This window comes from Globicephala melas, chromosome 9 (assembly GCF_963455315.2).
Source record: "Globicephala melas chromosome 9, mGloMel1.2, whole genome shotgun sequence".
NCBI lineage: Eukaryota > Metazoa > Chordata > Mammalia > Artiodactyla > Delphinidae > Globicephala > Globicephala melas.
This window is the reverse complement of record NC_083322.1, coordinates 36,906,598-36,920,278: the sequence shown is the minus strand read 5'-3', so window position 1 is coordinate 36,920,278 and position 13,681 is coordinate 36,906,598. Positions and strand designations below refer to the sequence as shown.

General features: G+C 40.2%; 1 protein-coding gene across 2 annotated transcripts in view; it reads right to left on the bottom strand.

Annotated features, from left to right (window-relative positions):
* The window catches only part of DOCK4 (dedicator of cytokinesis 4), a 476,638-nt gene that overhangs the window by 157,060 nt on the left and 305,897 nt on the right, over positions 1–13,681 (bottom strand). For both annotated transcript variants that reach the window (XM_060305397.1, XM_030857580.2), the window contains exons 14-16: positions 10,923–11,047; positions 9,956–10,118; positions 3,775–3,881 (exon numbers count right to left, since the gene is read on the bottom strand). In XM_060305397.1, coding sequence (XP_060161380.1) covers positions 3,775–3,881; positions 9,956–10,118; positions 10,923–11,047 — 395 coding nt within the window. The remainder of the gene's footprint in view (positions 1–3,774; positions 3,882–9,955; positions 10,119–10,922; positions 11,048–13,681) is intronic.

Here is a 13,681-nt window from a genome sequence, read left to right as displayed (position 1 = left end):
CATATACATGTGGACATGCAGTTAAATAATTTTATAAAAATGGTCTTACACTAAATGTATGCATATATAAAATGCTGTTTATCAATATATTATAAACATTTTTCTATGCACATAAAAATTTCCACTAGACATTATTTCAATAACTATGTAGTATTTCATTCATTATATGGATATAACTAACTCATGTATCTAACCAGACCTATGTTATTCGTAATTTAGTTTACTTTCAAGTTTTTCCATATTTTAAGGAATCTGTATTGATCATCGTTGAATCATGTTTGCTTACCTTATCTGATTATCTTCTCCCAATAAATACCAAGATGTGGAATGGCTGAGCCAAAGGATATACACATTTAAAATATTGTATTGCCAAACTGTCCTACAGAAAGACAATACTATTCACATTTCCCTCTATGAATGAAAGAGAGTGTTCGTTTCCCTTTAGTCTTCTTTGCCAATTCTCAGTTTTAAAAGTCTTTACCAACCTAATAGGCCAAAAGATTTCCCATTCTTTATTTAACTTACATTTCTTTGATTATTCATATATTTATCTTATATTCTTGCGTTTATTATTTTTGAATAGCTTGTTTGTAACATTTAGCAAATTTTTTCTTTTTTTTTTTAACTTATTTATGATAACTTCTGGTAAACTGGGAATAGTCCCCCTTGGTAAGCTGTGTTGCAACCATGTTTCAGTTTATCATGTGTCTTTTAGCCTTGATTATGATGATTTTATCAATAAAAAGGTTTTAAACTTTATTTAGACAAAGTTACACATTTTTTTGTACCTGATTTGTAACATTTGAGAGGCATCATTAGAAAGGCCCTCTTTACCTAAACTTTCTAAAAATGTTCACTCATAGTATGTAGGCTCTTACAGATTTATTTTTTACATATAATCTGGAAATTGCTTTGGTATAAGAAGCAAGGTAATGATCCAGCTCTTTATTTTTCCCTCTAACATGCACTGTGGTCATCTCAACACCACTTATTAGATGGGCTATATTTTTTACCCAGTAATTTGAAATCCACTCGTCTCCCTAACTTTGTTTTTTTCGTTCAATTTTTCTTTAATTAATAAATTCCAGGCTGCAATCATCAGGAGGCTGTGCTCCTTCCTTCCATGGCAGAGGAAGGGTAAGCATTATGCTCATAATATGGGTTTATAATCATAACCTGCAAGTGGCCTTAAGCTGAAACTGAACTTCTTGGCTCAGTGCTATGAAAAAGAAAACCATGGCATCAACTAAACGAAAAACGTAAGATGTTATGCTTGGCAGGTATTCCATACCTCTTTAAGCAACAATAACCCTAATCATAAGACAACTCAGCTACTTAGGGTTTTTCTGTGGAGCTAATGCTTCCTGATGGATCTACAGAATGTAGGTCTGCCTCAAATTAGATGATCTACAGATACCATCCTCAGCCTCCTTTGTGATGGAGAAAGATCATTGGGAACCTGCCGTTTAAATTGTTGACGCTCAAATAAATTTTCATAATGCTTTATGGATTGTAATTCTGAGTATTCAGTGAAAATTTGTGGAAGGGCTTGAGATGATTCAAAGCTCTACTTCTGAGAAAAATGGCCCCTGGTAACGGAGTAGAATGATTGTCTGGGAATCAATACCAGTTGGACTCCTAAATGCTCACATGGAGAAGGAAGCTCTGCTACTTGTCCTCCCGGCATTTTAAGTATATGGGTATCTCTAATTAGCAAATAAGAATCTTGGTGTTATTCATACCAGTTTAGAGGAAGTCAACCTGAACTTGACTGGAAACTTAGCACCTGCCCAAAAAACACCCTCTGACCCACAGGTGAGAGAGCCCACATGGTGAAATGCCATAAAGAAGTGATTTATTCTTCTAAATATTATTAGGAAGCTAATGATAACCTTAGCTCTTGCCTTTTCTGTGTGAAGATTTAATGGTATGCAGAGGCAAGATCACAAACATTCATATCAAGTACCATTAATGTCTTTTGGAAAACTGTAGCTGAAGACATTGGCTGTCATGTTACCCGTATCACATAAAGGGGCCTCAGACCTAAAGGTGATATAAATAGATTCTCAGGTGTCTAGTGCATTGAGCTCCTCTGTTTGCTTTAGTGGTTACTCTGTTTTAAAATATTTTTTCTTTGTATTTTAACACTGTGAGCTCCTTTAAGCCACTTTTGAAGTCTAGAGCATGTAAGTGTCAGCAATGGAGGGACTTTAACTGTTTTGTTTGCCACTATATTCCCAGTCACTAGAAGAGGGCCTGCCCTGCGGTTTGCAGTCAATGTGTTGAACAAACAATTAGAAAATAAACGATTCAAGAAATATACACATACACATACATACACAAACAAAAACTGCCAGGTGTGTTGTGCAGGGACACTGATTTTACTAGCAATAATCCAAAGGTAAAGAAAGTTTTTGTTTGTAATCTCCTTCATTCATTCAGTATATCTTCACTGCGTATCTGCCGCATGCCAGACCCCCTCTGACACAGCTGTTGCTCCTGAAGGGCTCATATATCTACCAGAGTTAAGTCAAGGGATCACCAGACAATCATGGGACAATGTAATGAGGACAATGGTAAGAGGTGTGTGCAGATATCCAGGGAACACATGGGAGCGCACTTAGCCAGCTGGAAATCCAGGGAGCAGGGGGCTGCGGCGTGGGGACCATTCTCCTGAATAAAGGTTCTGGCCAAGGTGCGCCTCTGTGGATGAAGAAGTGTCAGCTGTGGGGAGACAGGGGGCGGCAGGTGTGCCAGGAGTGCCAGGTGGAGCAGGGGGAACCAGCAGGCAGGAGGTGAGGAACCAGAAAGAGCTGATGTGGCTATGGCATTAGGTAGACGACCGGAAGTGCTGAGAGGTGAAGCAATAGGGAAGAGGCAGCCTGACACATGCTAAAAGCCTGCAATTTTCCCTCTTGGCAATGGGGAGCTTTTCAGTGGGTTTATATCAGAAAGGGGCCTGGTGAGATCTGCACCTTAGATGGGTCGCCCTGGCTGGCTGGAAAAAGGACTAGAGGGAGATAAGGTGCAGGTCGGCAGGACTAGTTAGCCCAGGTGAGAGCTGACAAGAGCTTGGAATAGCATGTGCTTACAGAAACAGAGAAACGCAAAGGAGAAATATTTTGGAGAAGATCATGTACTTTAATTCTCTCTTTCATAGTTGCTAGTGTTTTTATTCTATACTTCATTATTACTGGTATTCTCCGATAACTTCTAAGGATCTCTTGTTTTGTGAGTTTTCTTTTTGTTGCCTCCTACACTATCCTTTATTCCAAATGCTTTTAATGACAATTCTTGATGCAAAAAATAGAAAGTAACAACCACTAAAGTTGTCACGACAAAGAACAGCCATTTCTCTGCTTGCTTAGCGAGAGCAGCAGACAAGAAAAATGTAAAGCTGACCTTGCTTAATTTGCTTCCGGGGGTATACAGATCTTCAGATAAGAAAGCAGGTATTGGGAGTATTTAAAAATTTCTTTGTAAGGTTTATCTAATCCTATCACAGCAAGAGAAAGGACTTTAATGTCACCCTATAGACTTACCCAAATACCTACACTTCAATTAAGATGAAAAAATAAATCATCCTTAAAATAGGTGTTAGAATATGACAGAGTATAGAGACAATATTCTCAAAAGTCACTCTCCCTGTCAGCAATCTTCCAGAAGAGTATCTTTGCAGTCATTTTTTTCTCTTTTCCACAGTGAGGATAAGACAGTGAGCTAATAATTCAGCCCTGTTTTTCACAGCTGCCCCCAGCATCTGACTGACGTTACCTTATGCACAATGAGCTCGTGAGTGCCATCTGGAAGAGTCCTACCATCTTCCTGCATCAGGGGGACAAAGGAGAAGCCAAACAACTTCTTCTCTCCTTTCTCCTTTGCTGTAGGGGAAAAAAAATTAGTCAATTTTTTTGAATTAATTGAAGTATAGTTGATTTACAATGTTGTGTTAGTTTCAGGTGTACGGCAAAGTGATTGTCATATATATATATATTTTTTCAGATTCTTTTCCCTTATAGGTTATTACAAGATACTGAGTATAATTCCCTGTGAAAATCAGTCAATTATTTAAGTGTATGCTTATACAACTGTGTTCAGATACATAGACTGTGACGATGCGTGATCATCAAGAAATATACCCCCCGACACACACACACACGCCAGCTCCTTTTACACAATGAAGAGCAGCTTTTATGATGGGACCTCTATGTACAGTAGTCACCCTCTAACCCCATATTCCTGCCTTATAATCTGCAAGTTACACTCCTTGACTAATTTGCTTCATGGGATTCACTATCTGAAATTATGGTGTTTTTTTGTTTTTTTTTTTTAATTTGTGGATTTCCTGTTTCTTCTCCTCACAACCTACCCTCCACTCCTGAACATAAGCACCATGGAGGGCAGGATTCTTGTCTAATTAAGTTATTCTACGCTTGGTCTCTCAAAGAATGCCAAGAACATAGTAGGTTCTCAGTAAACGTACAGTAAACAAATGAACGAGTGAATGAATGAATGTGAAATGCAATATTTTGCTTACTCCTCCTGGAAAGGGAGGCTCTCAGCTCTGCTTTGGTCCATGACAGAACTCTCCCTACAGCCACATGTGCAAACACAGAGCCCTACGGAAGCCACCTCCTTGGAATAAGGCATGCTGAAAGACATAAACAGCATTCTATAGTTTGATAAGAGCTTACTGCAGTAGTATTCTGGAAGTCAGAAATGAGGCAATGAGGTTTTCAGAGGCCTAATTGTGAATTACAACAGCTAGAAATGTCAAGGGTCATTGGCAATTGTTTATAGAGAAGGAAATTGAGATCTTACAATGTCAGGTAACCTGTTCTAGATCTCTTCAGTACCACTGCAGTTCTTTCCACACACCTTCCTTTTCTCCAAGAATGGAGAAAGCATGGAAAGAACCTGGTTTGTTCAACTGGACCCTCTCCTTGTATTTAGACGTGTAGGGAAGAGTTGCAGGGCTGGCAGCCATTATGGGCTGGACAGTTATTCTCTCCCACACAAGTGCGTAAGTAGAGGTTATACTTGATAGAGAAGTCCAGCTTTGGGATGCAGTAAGACCCTCACTAGAGGTGTCAGATATGGTGATCCTGAGGATTAGACAAGAGGCTCTAGCAACAAACATGCTGCTTCTGGCATTTAACCACAGGGACATGGAACCCTGCACAGAGAGTAGTAATTCTGGCTGGCTAGCTTAGGCCCCTAGCACGAGGACATCCCTGAAAATGTGATTATAGCAACGGTTCTTCTTTTTAAATCATTGATTTCAACCCCAGAGGTAAACTGGGGAAATATCAGTACTCTTTAAAGTTAAACAAAAGTCACAGCAAAGATCTCTGGGAAGAGATTTCTATGTCAATGAGCATGCTGGGTATGGAACTTATGATTTAGGGAAGACTTATTTACAAATAATTTTCTAAGTTGATTTGACTGTCATTTTGGTGTGGTTTTTGGTATTCAATTCAGAAAGATAAAAAGAATCCAAGATGCATAAAATTAGCAAAGATAAGGAACAAAGCAACAGTTTCCCCCAATTTGCCTTCTGCTATAAAATAAAAATAAATACCAAACAAAGTTTGAAGTGCATGGCCTTTTGTCCTGAGCTATTAGATCAGGATTAATAAACTGAATGGACTGTTATGTATAATATGCATAATACGATCCCCTTTTACTAATAAAAACCCTGAGTTCATGGATTCTACCTCCTAACTTTTCAATTCATTCTTTCTTGTACCTCAACTCCAACAGTTCTGCCCCCTGGGACCCCCAGTTTATTGACCCATCCCTCCATCCCCTCCACTCCAACTTCCCATTTCTGTGGTCCATCATTCTAATCACTTCCTTGAAAATACCCTCAACCCCTCCCCCTTCCACACTTCCACTAATAACACTGCACCCTTGTAAAATCCAATTTGTGGCTCATTCCATGCCTACACTAATCTAAGTTTAATTAATGTGCACTAACCACAGAAGCACCCCGGGATAGGCAAACTTCCTACATTTACCTAATAAACTCACTCTTCTACTTTTCCAGACAATAATTTCATCCAGTCTCCTCTCCTCTCAAGCCTCCAATACCTCGACACTTCCCTCACTTTCAGCTCATGTAGAGAGAATTCCCACATGCCCTAGCATCCACCTATTACCCACCTGCATCTGTCTTCCTGTACTAGGTCTAAACTGCTCTTACCCAAGGCGAATTCTTAACCTTGCGCACCGGGTCCCCTGCTCCTTCCCCAACTCAAGGACACTGCTCCTACAGCTGTCCCCACTCTTCTACATCAGTTTCTCCTCTCTACTGAATGATTTCTCTCTAACAAACATGCTTTAAATGCTTCATCTTAAAAAAGAACACCACCAAAAAACCAATTTCTGGTGACCCACTTTTTTTTATAGCTACTATCCCATTTCTCTGCTCACCTGTATTCTTTATAGCAAAGTTTCTCAAAAGATTTGTCTATACTCACTGCCTGCCCTTCCTTTTCTCCAGCTTATTCTTTGACTCACACCAGCCAGGCTTTCAACAGCACAAATCTACTAGAACAACTTGTCAGGTTCAGTGACCTCCATGATGCCAAATCAGGTGATAATTTCTCTGTCCTTATCTTATTTATCACTGGCACCTGACACATCTGATCAATTCCCTCTTGAAAAACTTTCTTCATTTAGTCTCCTGGATTCTATTCTTCCTCGATTCTCCTTCAACCTCACTGGCTATTCCTTCTTAATCCACATAATGGCTACTTTACATTCTCCCCAAATCTAAAGGTGTCAGTGCCCCAGGGATCCATCCTTGGACTTCCCTTGCTATCTAAACTTACTTAGACATCTCACCAGTCTCATGGCTTTGAAAATCTTCGACGTCTGTGATGTGCTGGAGCTGGCCTGTACTGGCTCACAAGAGCTGGCAGTGTACATCTTTCCCCAACTCCAAGATCAGTGACGTCATGTTGGCAGCTTGAAATTGACCATGGTGGGAGTATTTACCCCATGGAATCAGCAAATGCTATAATTTAGGGCTTCCCCTCCCCTCTCCATCACCCTGAGTGCTGGTTAAATATTTACAGCACACCACTGAACTATATGTTCTCATTGTCAAGTGTAAGTCTTCAGCTTGGATCTCATTCAACTGCCTACTTGATACGTTGAACGTCTAATAGACTTCTCAGCCTTAACATATTTAAAATGGAATGTTTGATTTTTGCTCTCCAAACAGATTCTTCCTGTTGTCTTCCCCACTTCATTAAATGACCACTTCATAATGAGGCCAAAATCTTGGGGTCAACCTTGAATTTTCTCCTTCTTTCACATCCAATCTGTCAATAAATCTGTAGACAAGAATCAAACCATTTAAATCTCTTACTTTGAGGACTGCATAAGCCCCCTAAATGGCCTGTTCCCATCTGGCCCACCTACAATCTATCATCCATATAGCAGCCAGACTTATCTCCAAACTAAAGCCTCTAATGCCTCTTCTCACTCCAAATAAAGTCCAAAGTCCTTCCCATGACCTAAAAGACAACAGGGGATCTGGCTGCCCTGCTACCTCTCTGGTTCTCACCTCCAAACTCTCTCACGTGCTCATTCTGGCCTCCTTGTTATTCCTTGACAGTGCCAACCATGTTTCATGCCAACCATGTTTCAACCTCAAGTGTTTTATACTTACGGTTCTATATGCCTGAAATATTTTTTCCCCAGATACCCAAAGGCTCACACCTTCACTTCTTTTATGTTGTTGTTGACACACCTCTTTATCAGAGAGCTCTATCCTGACTGCCCTATGTAAAACAGCAACATAGCACCACTGCGTTCTAGCACCTGACTCCAGTTTAGTCTTCTTCACTGTATTTAACCCTACTCGATATATTATAGATTTATTTGCTCAAGTGTTGTCTGTCTTCCCTCTTTAGAGTGAAAGATCTATGAGAGGAGGTATTTTGTTGTGTTCACTGACGTATTTCCAACGCCCAGTAAAATGGTTGACATACAGCAGGTATTTAATAAATATTTGTTTCATGAACAAATATTTTAAAATAAATACATGCACACACAAAGAACACTTGGAAGTTCATGTGATAAAATGACTACACTGATTGTTTGTAGGGACTTTCTTTCTTCTTTACATGTTGCTGTTTCTTCTGAATTTTAACAACAAACATTAAAAACAAAACAAAACAAAACCCTGTGGACAAGGTTTGAAGTACAAGGACAAGATGGCAGAGATCTAACAGGTTCTACTGAAAATCACCTTTAGTCCAGTTTCCAAGTTCTGAGTTATAGTAACTTTCTCCAAATGTTCTTCCTCCTTTTTCTCCCATTTCACTTTTATTTTCCTCTTCTTCTTCCTTAAAGCTCAAAGCTCATCTTAGGCCCAAGTGAGAATTTATAACAAAGATTGGTGGAAGGAATGGTGTGGCACCATGGAAAGTCCTTTATTTTTTCTCACTTTAAATCCTACCCATGAAACTCTTCCAGGAATTTGGAAGAATGGTAAGACCCTGCTAGCCATCTCCCTATATTCTGAAACATCCACAAAAGCATAACTTGTGGAGCTTCTGAGCTAATTCCAAAACATTCCAAAGTCCCAACAACAAGACAAAGTCCTTCTCCTCTCCCTGAATCTTGGGCGAGTTACATAGCACTCAGGCGATGTAACAGGCACATATCTACTGGCAATGCCTCCATTCCTTTCAGACTGGAGAGGAGCCTGCTGCTTCCCCAATAATGTGGTTCTTCTCTATCTCTTGATTTTATTTATTTATTTATCTATCTATCTATTTATTTATTTATTTATGGCTGTGTTGGGTCTTTGTTGCTGCACATGGGCTTTCTCTAGTTGCAGCAAGAGGGGGCTACTCTTTGTTGCAGTGCGTGGGTTTCTCATTGCAGTGGCTTCTCTTGTTGTGGAGCATGGGCTCTAGGCGTGCGGGCTTCAGTAGTTGTGGCGCACAGGCTTAGTTGCTCCACGGCATGTGGGATCTTCCCAGACCAGGGCTCGAACCCACGTCCCCTGCATTGGCAGGTGGATTCTTAACCACTGTGCCACCAGGGAAGTCCCTCTCTTGATTATTATACTGCTCTTGAAGCAAGATTCACCAGAACCTTCTCTGGTCACAATGTACACTACCAGAAGTGCACACTTCTGGGGCACAGGGAAAACCAGAATATCCCTAGACTGGGGGCTGGTGGAGGCAGGGAGTGGGGGCTTCAGAGGGTGGTAATGAATGCAAAAGAATTAAAATAGAGACAACAGGAAATGATAACTTTATGGATAAGTAATGTCCACATGAATAAATCCTGTAACGTCTGTACGTCTTGGGTTTTTTAGATCTATAAAATGGGGAAATTACTTCACATCATCTCTAAGACCTGTTTGAGTTGACATTACTTGATCCTCATTTGAATACTGTTTGAGGATGCATGGTGATGTAGATATATGCAAATCAATATGAATTGGAGCCAATCAGAGGCTTTTCTAGTGACTTCACATGCCTAGGAAAGTCCCCGAGGGTTCCCCTGAGTTGTCTGAGAGCTGGATCAGCTCTTGGCTGGAGAGACAGCAGATGGGTCAGGACTGCCTAAAACCACCTGAGCCAGTCAGGTCTTTACTGCTGCATCTTCTCTTTCTATCTAGTCTTTCCAGACTGTGAGAGTGATGGACTGGGTTTTATGAAAGTGACCAACTTAAGAAGAACCCTGTAGATTTCCATAGGTATTCTGTTTCCTTCCCCTCTTGCATCTATGTTTCCACAGAGGTTATTGGTTCTTCGAGAAGTGAGCCCGTTCACTTCCCAGGAGTTCACTCACCTTCGTTTCTCTCTTGTGCAGGTCTCTGGTTTGTCACACACTTTCTACAGATTAGCCCACACTGTTGTTTCAGCTCAGTTAGCAGACTACCCAGCACAACAAAGCCATGGAGACAATCCTGCCAGACACTTACTGGAACAATGCCGGAACTCGAAGCGGATGTGCGCTCCCCTGAATTTATCCACAGGGATAGGAAGTTTCAGTAGCTCAGACCACCTGGGACTGTTGTTATGATAAAGCACAAAGGAGTGGTACTCGCTAGCTGGTGGCTCTCCAGAGCCAAAGGAGATAAAATCCTAATAAAGGAAATATGCAGGTTAAAGACAGCTTCATTTCAAGATGATGTGGGGAGGAGCAGAGCAATTGCTCTGCTGTATCTGCCTGCTCCCCAAATAGCATTTCAGGTGAAATTATCTCCTCAGTTCTTTACGGGCCTGTTTCTACACTTGCTTCTGCTGACAGGCTGTGTCTGTTTCATCCTGAGGCTGGTCTCCCAGGGTCTACTCGGCTAAGGGAGGACCTCAGTGACATGAGTGAGATGGGCCACTGTGTGCCCAATTTGGAGTCAACGACATGATGAAATTCTCAACCTGCTACAGCCAAAAGCCTGTTCTGTGCCTTCTTGTAAAACTCACTACGCCCTGGGCTCACATGAAACACTTCTTCCATAAAGGAACCTGATATTATAACCCCAATTAGTAAGAGCTTAATCCTCATGCCCTATTTTGGTTAAAATGAAAATACATAGGATGACCTATGATTTTTGCTTTGTTTTACCAATTGCCAAAAGCAAAAGTATGCATCTTCAAAACTATGACAGATGAAAGGGGAAAAATGAAATGGCATAAAAATGCTGCATTTAAGGAATAGCTGTTAGGAGGACATTGCTGACACAAACAAACTGTAAAAGCCTTTTTTTTTTTTTTTCTACTTTCTTTTCTAAAAGGCATTTTCATAATTTAAGAAAAAACTACACAGGGGTGGAAAAGAAAAATAAGATTGGAAATAATGCAAATCAGAAATTAACTGATCGCATTAAAGATGAACCCAAAGCAAGGATGTGGAATTGTTTTACCAAAAAGAATCCAGCATTAACGTACCTTCAAGGTCTGGCCGCTACTCTCTACAATGAACATCGTAACTTCCACATTTCTGGCCACACTCTTTCCTCCTTTCTCAAATTCTCCCCTTTCTATAGTGATGTATAAATCATTCCGCATTTCACCTAGTAGGAGAGGAAAATTGAAACCATGTTATATATAGTAAAAAGTGTAATAAAGTACTCTATCAAGAAAAACTTCAGTTCATAAAAATAGTGTTATAGCATACATATAAAAGTAAAATATACAATATTTATACTTTTATAAAAAGGTCCCCACCCTTACTACCAACATCCAAGAAAAGCAAAGGGCAGCTTCTGCTAGTCTGAGTTAGCAATAGAGTTGCTAGTCTGAGTTAGCAATAGAGTTGCTAGCCTGAGTTAGCAATAGAGTTGCTAGTCTGAGTTAGCAATAGAGTTGCTAGTCTGAGTTCGCAATAGAGTTGCTAGTCTGAGTTAGCAATAGAGTTGCTAGTCTGAGTTAGCAATAGTTAGAAGATGCACATTTAGGAAGGACAGTACTGGGCCTGGGTAGGAAGGTGTTGTCAAATTTCACCATTTTTCAATATTTCCCTCATTTCATTTATGAGGTGCGATTACAAAATGACAGCCTAGCAGGGGTGGCTCAAAGAAACTAGTCTTAATACGTTATAGTCACAGCATTTAGAGAAGAAGAAATACCTAAGTGGAAGAAAATGATCGGACTGCGAAGGGTACAGTTACAATTTAAATCTTTCCCAAAATTCGTGGATGAAATGACCTCACTACTGGAAGAATCCAGAGTAGTGTTTATGAACAGATGTAGAATAAGTCAGTCATACAGACACACTTGGCTTAATATTTCTTGCCATCAAGCTATAAAACAAATGAGAAGGGCCCCGGATTCAAACTGACATAGTCTATGTACACATATATCATCTATTTTTGTTTCTCCGTTAGCTATTTATAAACTTGAATGCTGTTTCATCTTGCCCCCCTTTCTTATTCCTGCAAGAAAAAAACAGAATATAATGCCAGCTAGCAGCGTGAGGCGAACACGCTCGGCAGCACGCTTTGATCTCTCCTTTGAGAATTAAATTAGGGGTAAGCAGTGAGTGGATACGGACATGAGAAGTAAGTAAACCAAGTGTGGCTAGAAAGTCTTTGAAGGTAAATGTTGGTGAGGTTGGCAAGGTTGAGTTTACTTAACATAGCTTTCCAACATTTGAAGGCCCAAACGCAATATATCTTTTTGCTAATAAAAAATCTCTCCTTAAGAAAGTAAATCACCGGAAGGAACAATAACCATACAAATATGCCCACACCTGGGAAATTTCTCAAACTTCCTGACCAAAGTGTTTCTAAGAAAGTACCCTAGCTTTCAAAAACATGGAGGAATACAGGTGTGCCTGGTCACCTTCCTACATAAAGACCAACTTTTAATGAGAACATCATTTGCAAATGACTTTGGCGGAACAGGAAACAGATGGGCCATAAAAGAGAGAAACTGAATAAGTTCTAAAAGGGATGACGTCTCACCCACCCTTTACAAAGAGTATATAAGGAATACATTAGTGGAAACAACTAATACAGTGGTCTCTGTCTTATGAATTTCTCAGTACTCTCACACAACTCATACAAATCAACCTGGAAAGGCAATGAACTTGGAATTCCAGGAGAAAAGCAACGTATTTCAACACATGTAAAAGTATATGTGTATGCTTTGAAGGTTTTTTGTTTTAACCATATCCATTAAAAAAAAATTTTAAGAGAAAATGGTCCAGTAAATTTTACAAGTTTTCTAGTTTTTTTATAACTCAGTTCATCTAATTACTATAAAGTTATCATTTTATATATATGTATTCATACATACATAACACACATTCTCAATGCTATTTATTTTAACAATTACATTATAGAATAAATAAGCTCACAAACTTTGTCCTCTGAAGCCATCAATTTCAACTCAAAACAGGTCTGCAACGCTAATGGTCTGCACACGTGCTATTTCAACAATCCGAGAGGAAATTCTTGACAATAGTTTTCCCGCGAACAGACTCGGCAGGTAAAAACACAACACAAAAATCAAGGTACTTCAGAGAAAAAGATGTTAGTTAACAGTAGTAAAATTCCTTTGCTTCTTGGAGGAGGTGACACATGATGAGTGGCCGTGCTTACACACAGACTATAAAACACACACTGATTAATGGGAAGTACAGCTACAGGAGTTTTTACCTTAGAAATTTCTCGTAATGAGTGATTAGCTTGTCCAAGCTACATGGGGATTAACTGTCACGCAAAATGGAGAGGAAGTGTTTCTTGGGAGGGGGACTTCCAACTCTCAGCTGTTGGAAGGACCGGCAACTCTGACTTAAGCAAAGACGGGGGGTGGGGAGCGGGGGTGGTGAGGGAGGTTTGCAAGGCAACCTGTCTCCCCCCCCTCTGTGTGCAGGCTGGCCCTACAGAAGAACAGGGGTGGGGGGACAGTAACATACTGCCAGTGCCAGGAAATTCTTTCTTCGTGTATTCATTCAGCAAATATACCGTGAGCACCTACTATGTGCCAGATATTATTCTAGGCCCAGTACATTCAGCAGTGAACAAAGCAAAAATGGCTTCCCTGTGGAGGGATTCTAGTAGGAGTAGGTCTTGAACAAAGAAGTAAAACACAGAGCACACTGAATAATGCTAAGTGCCATGGATAAAAGTAAGAGGAGACGGGGTGTTGAATGGAGGAGAGGGGGTGTCACATGAGAGAGGCCCTCACTAAGAGGATGAGAC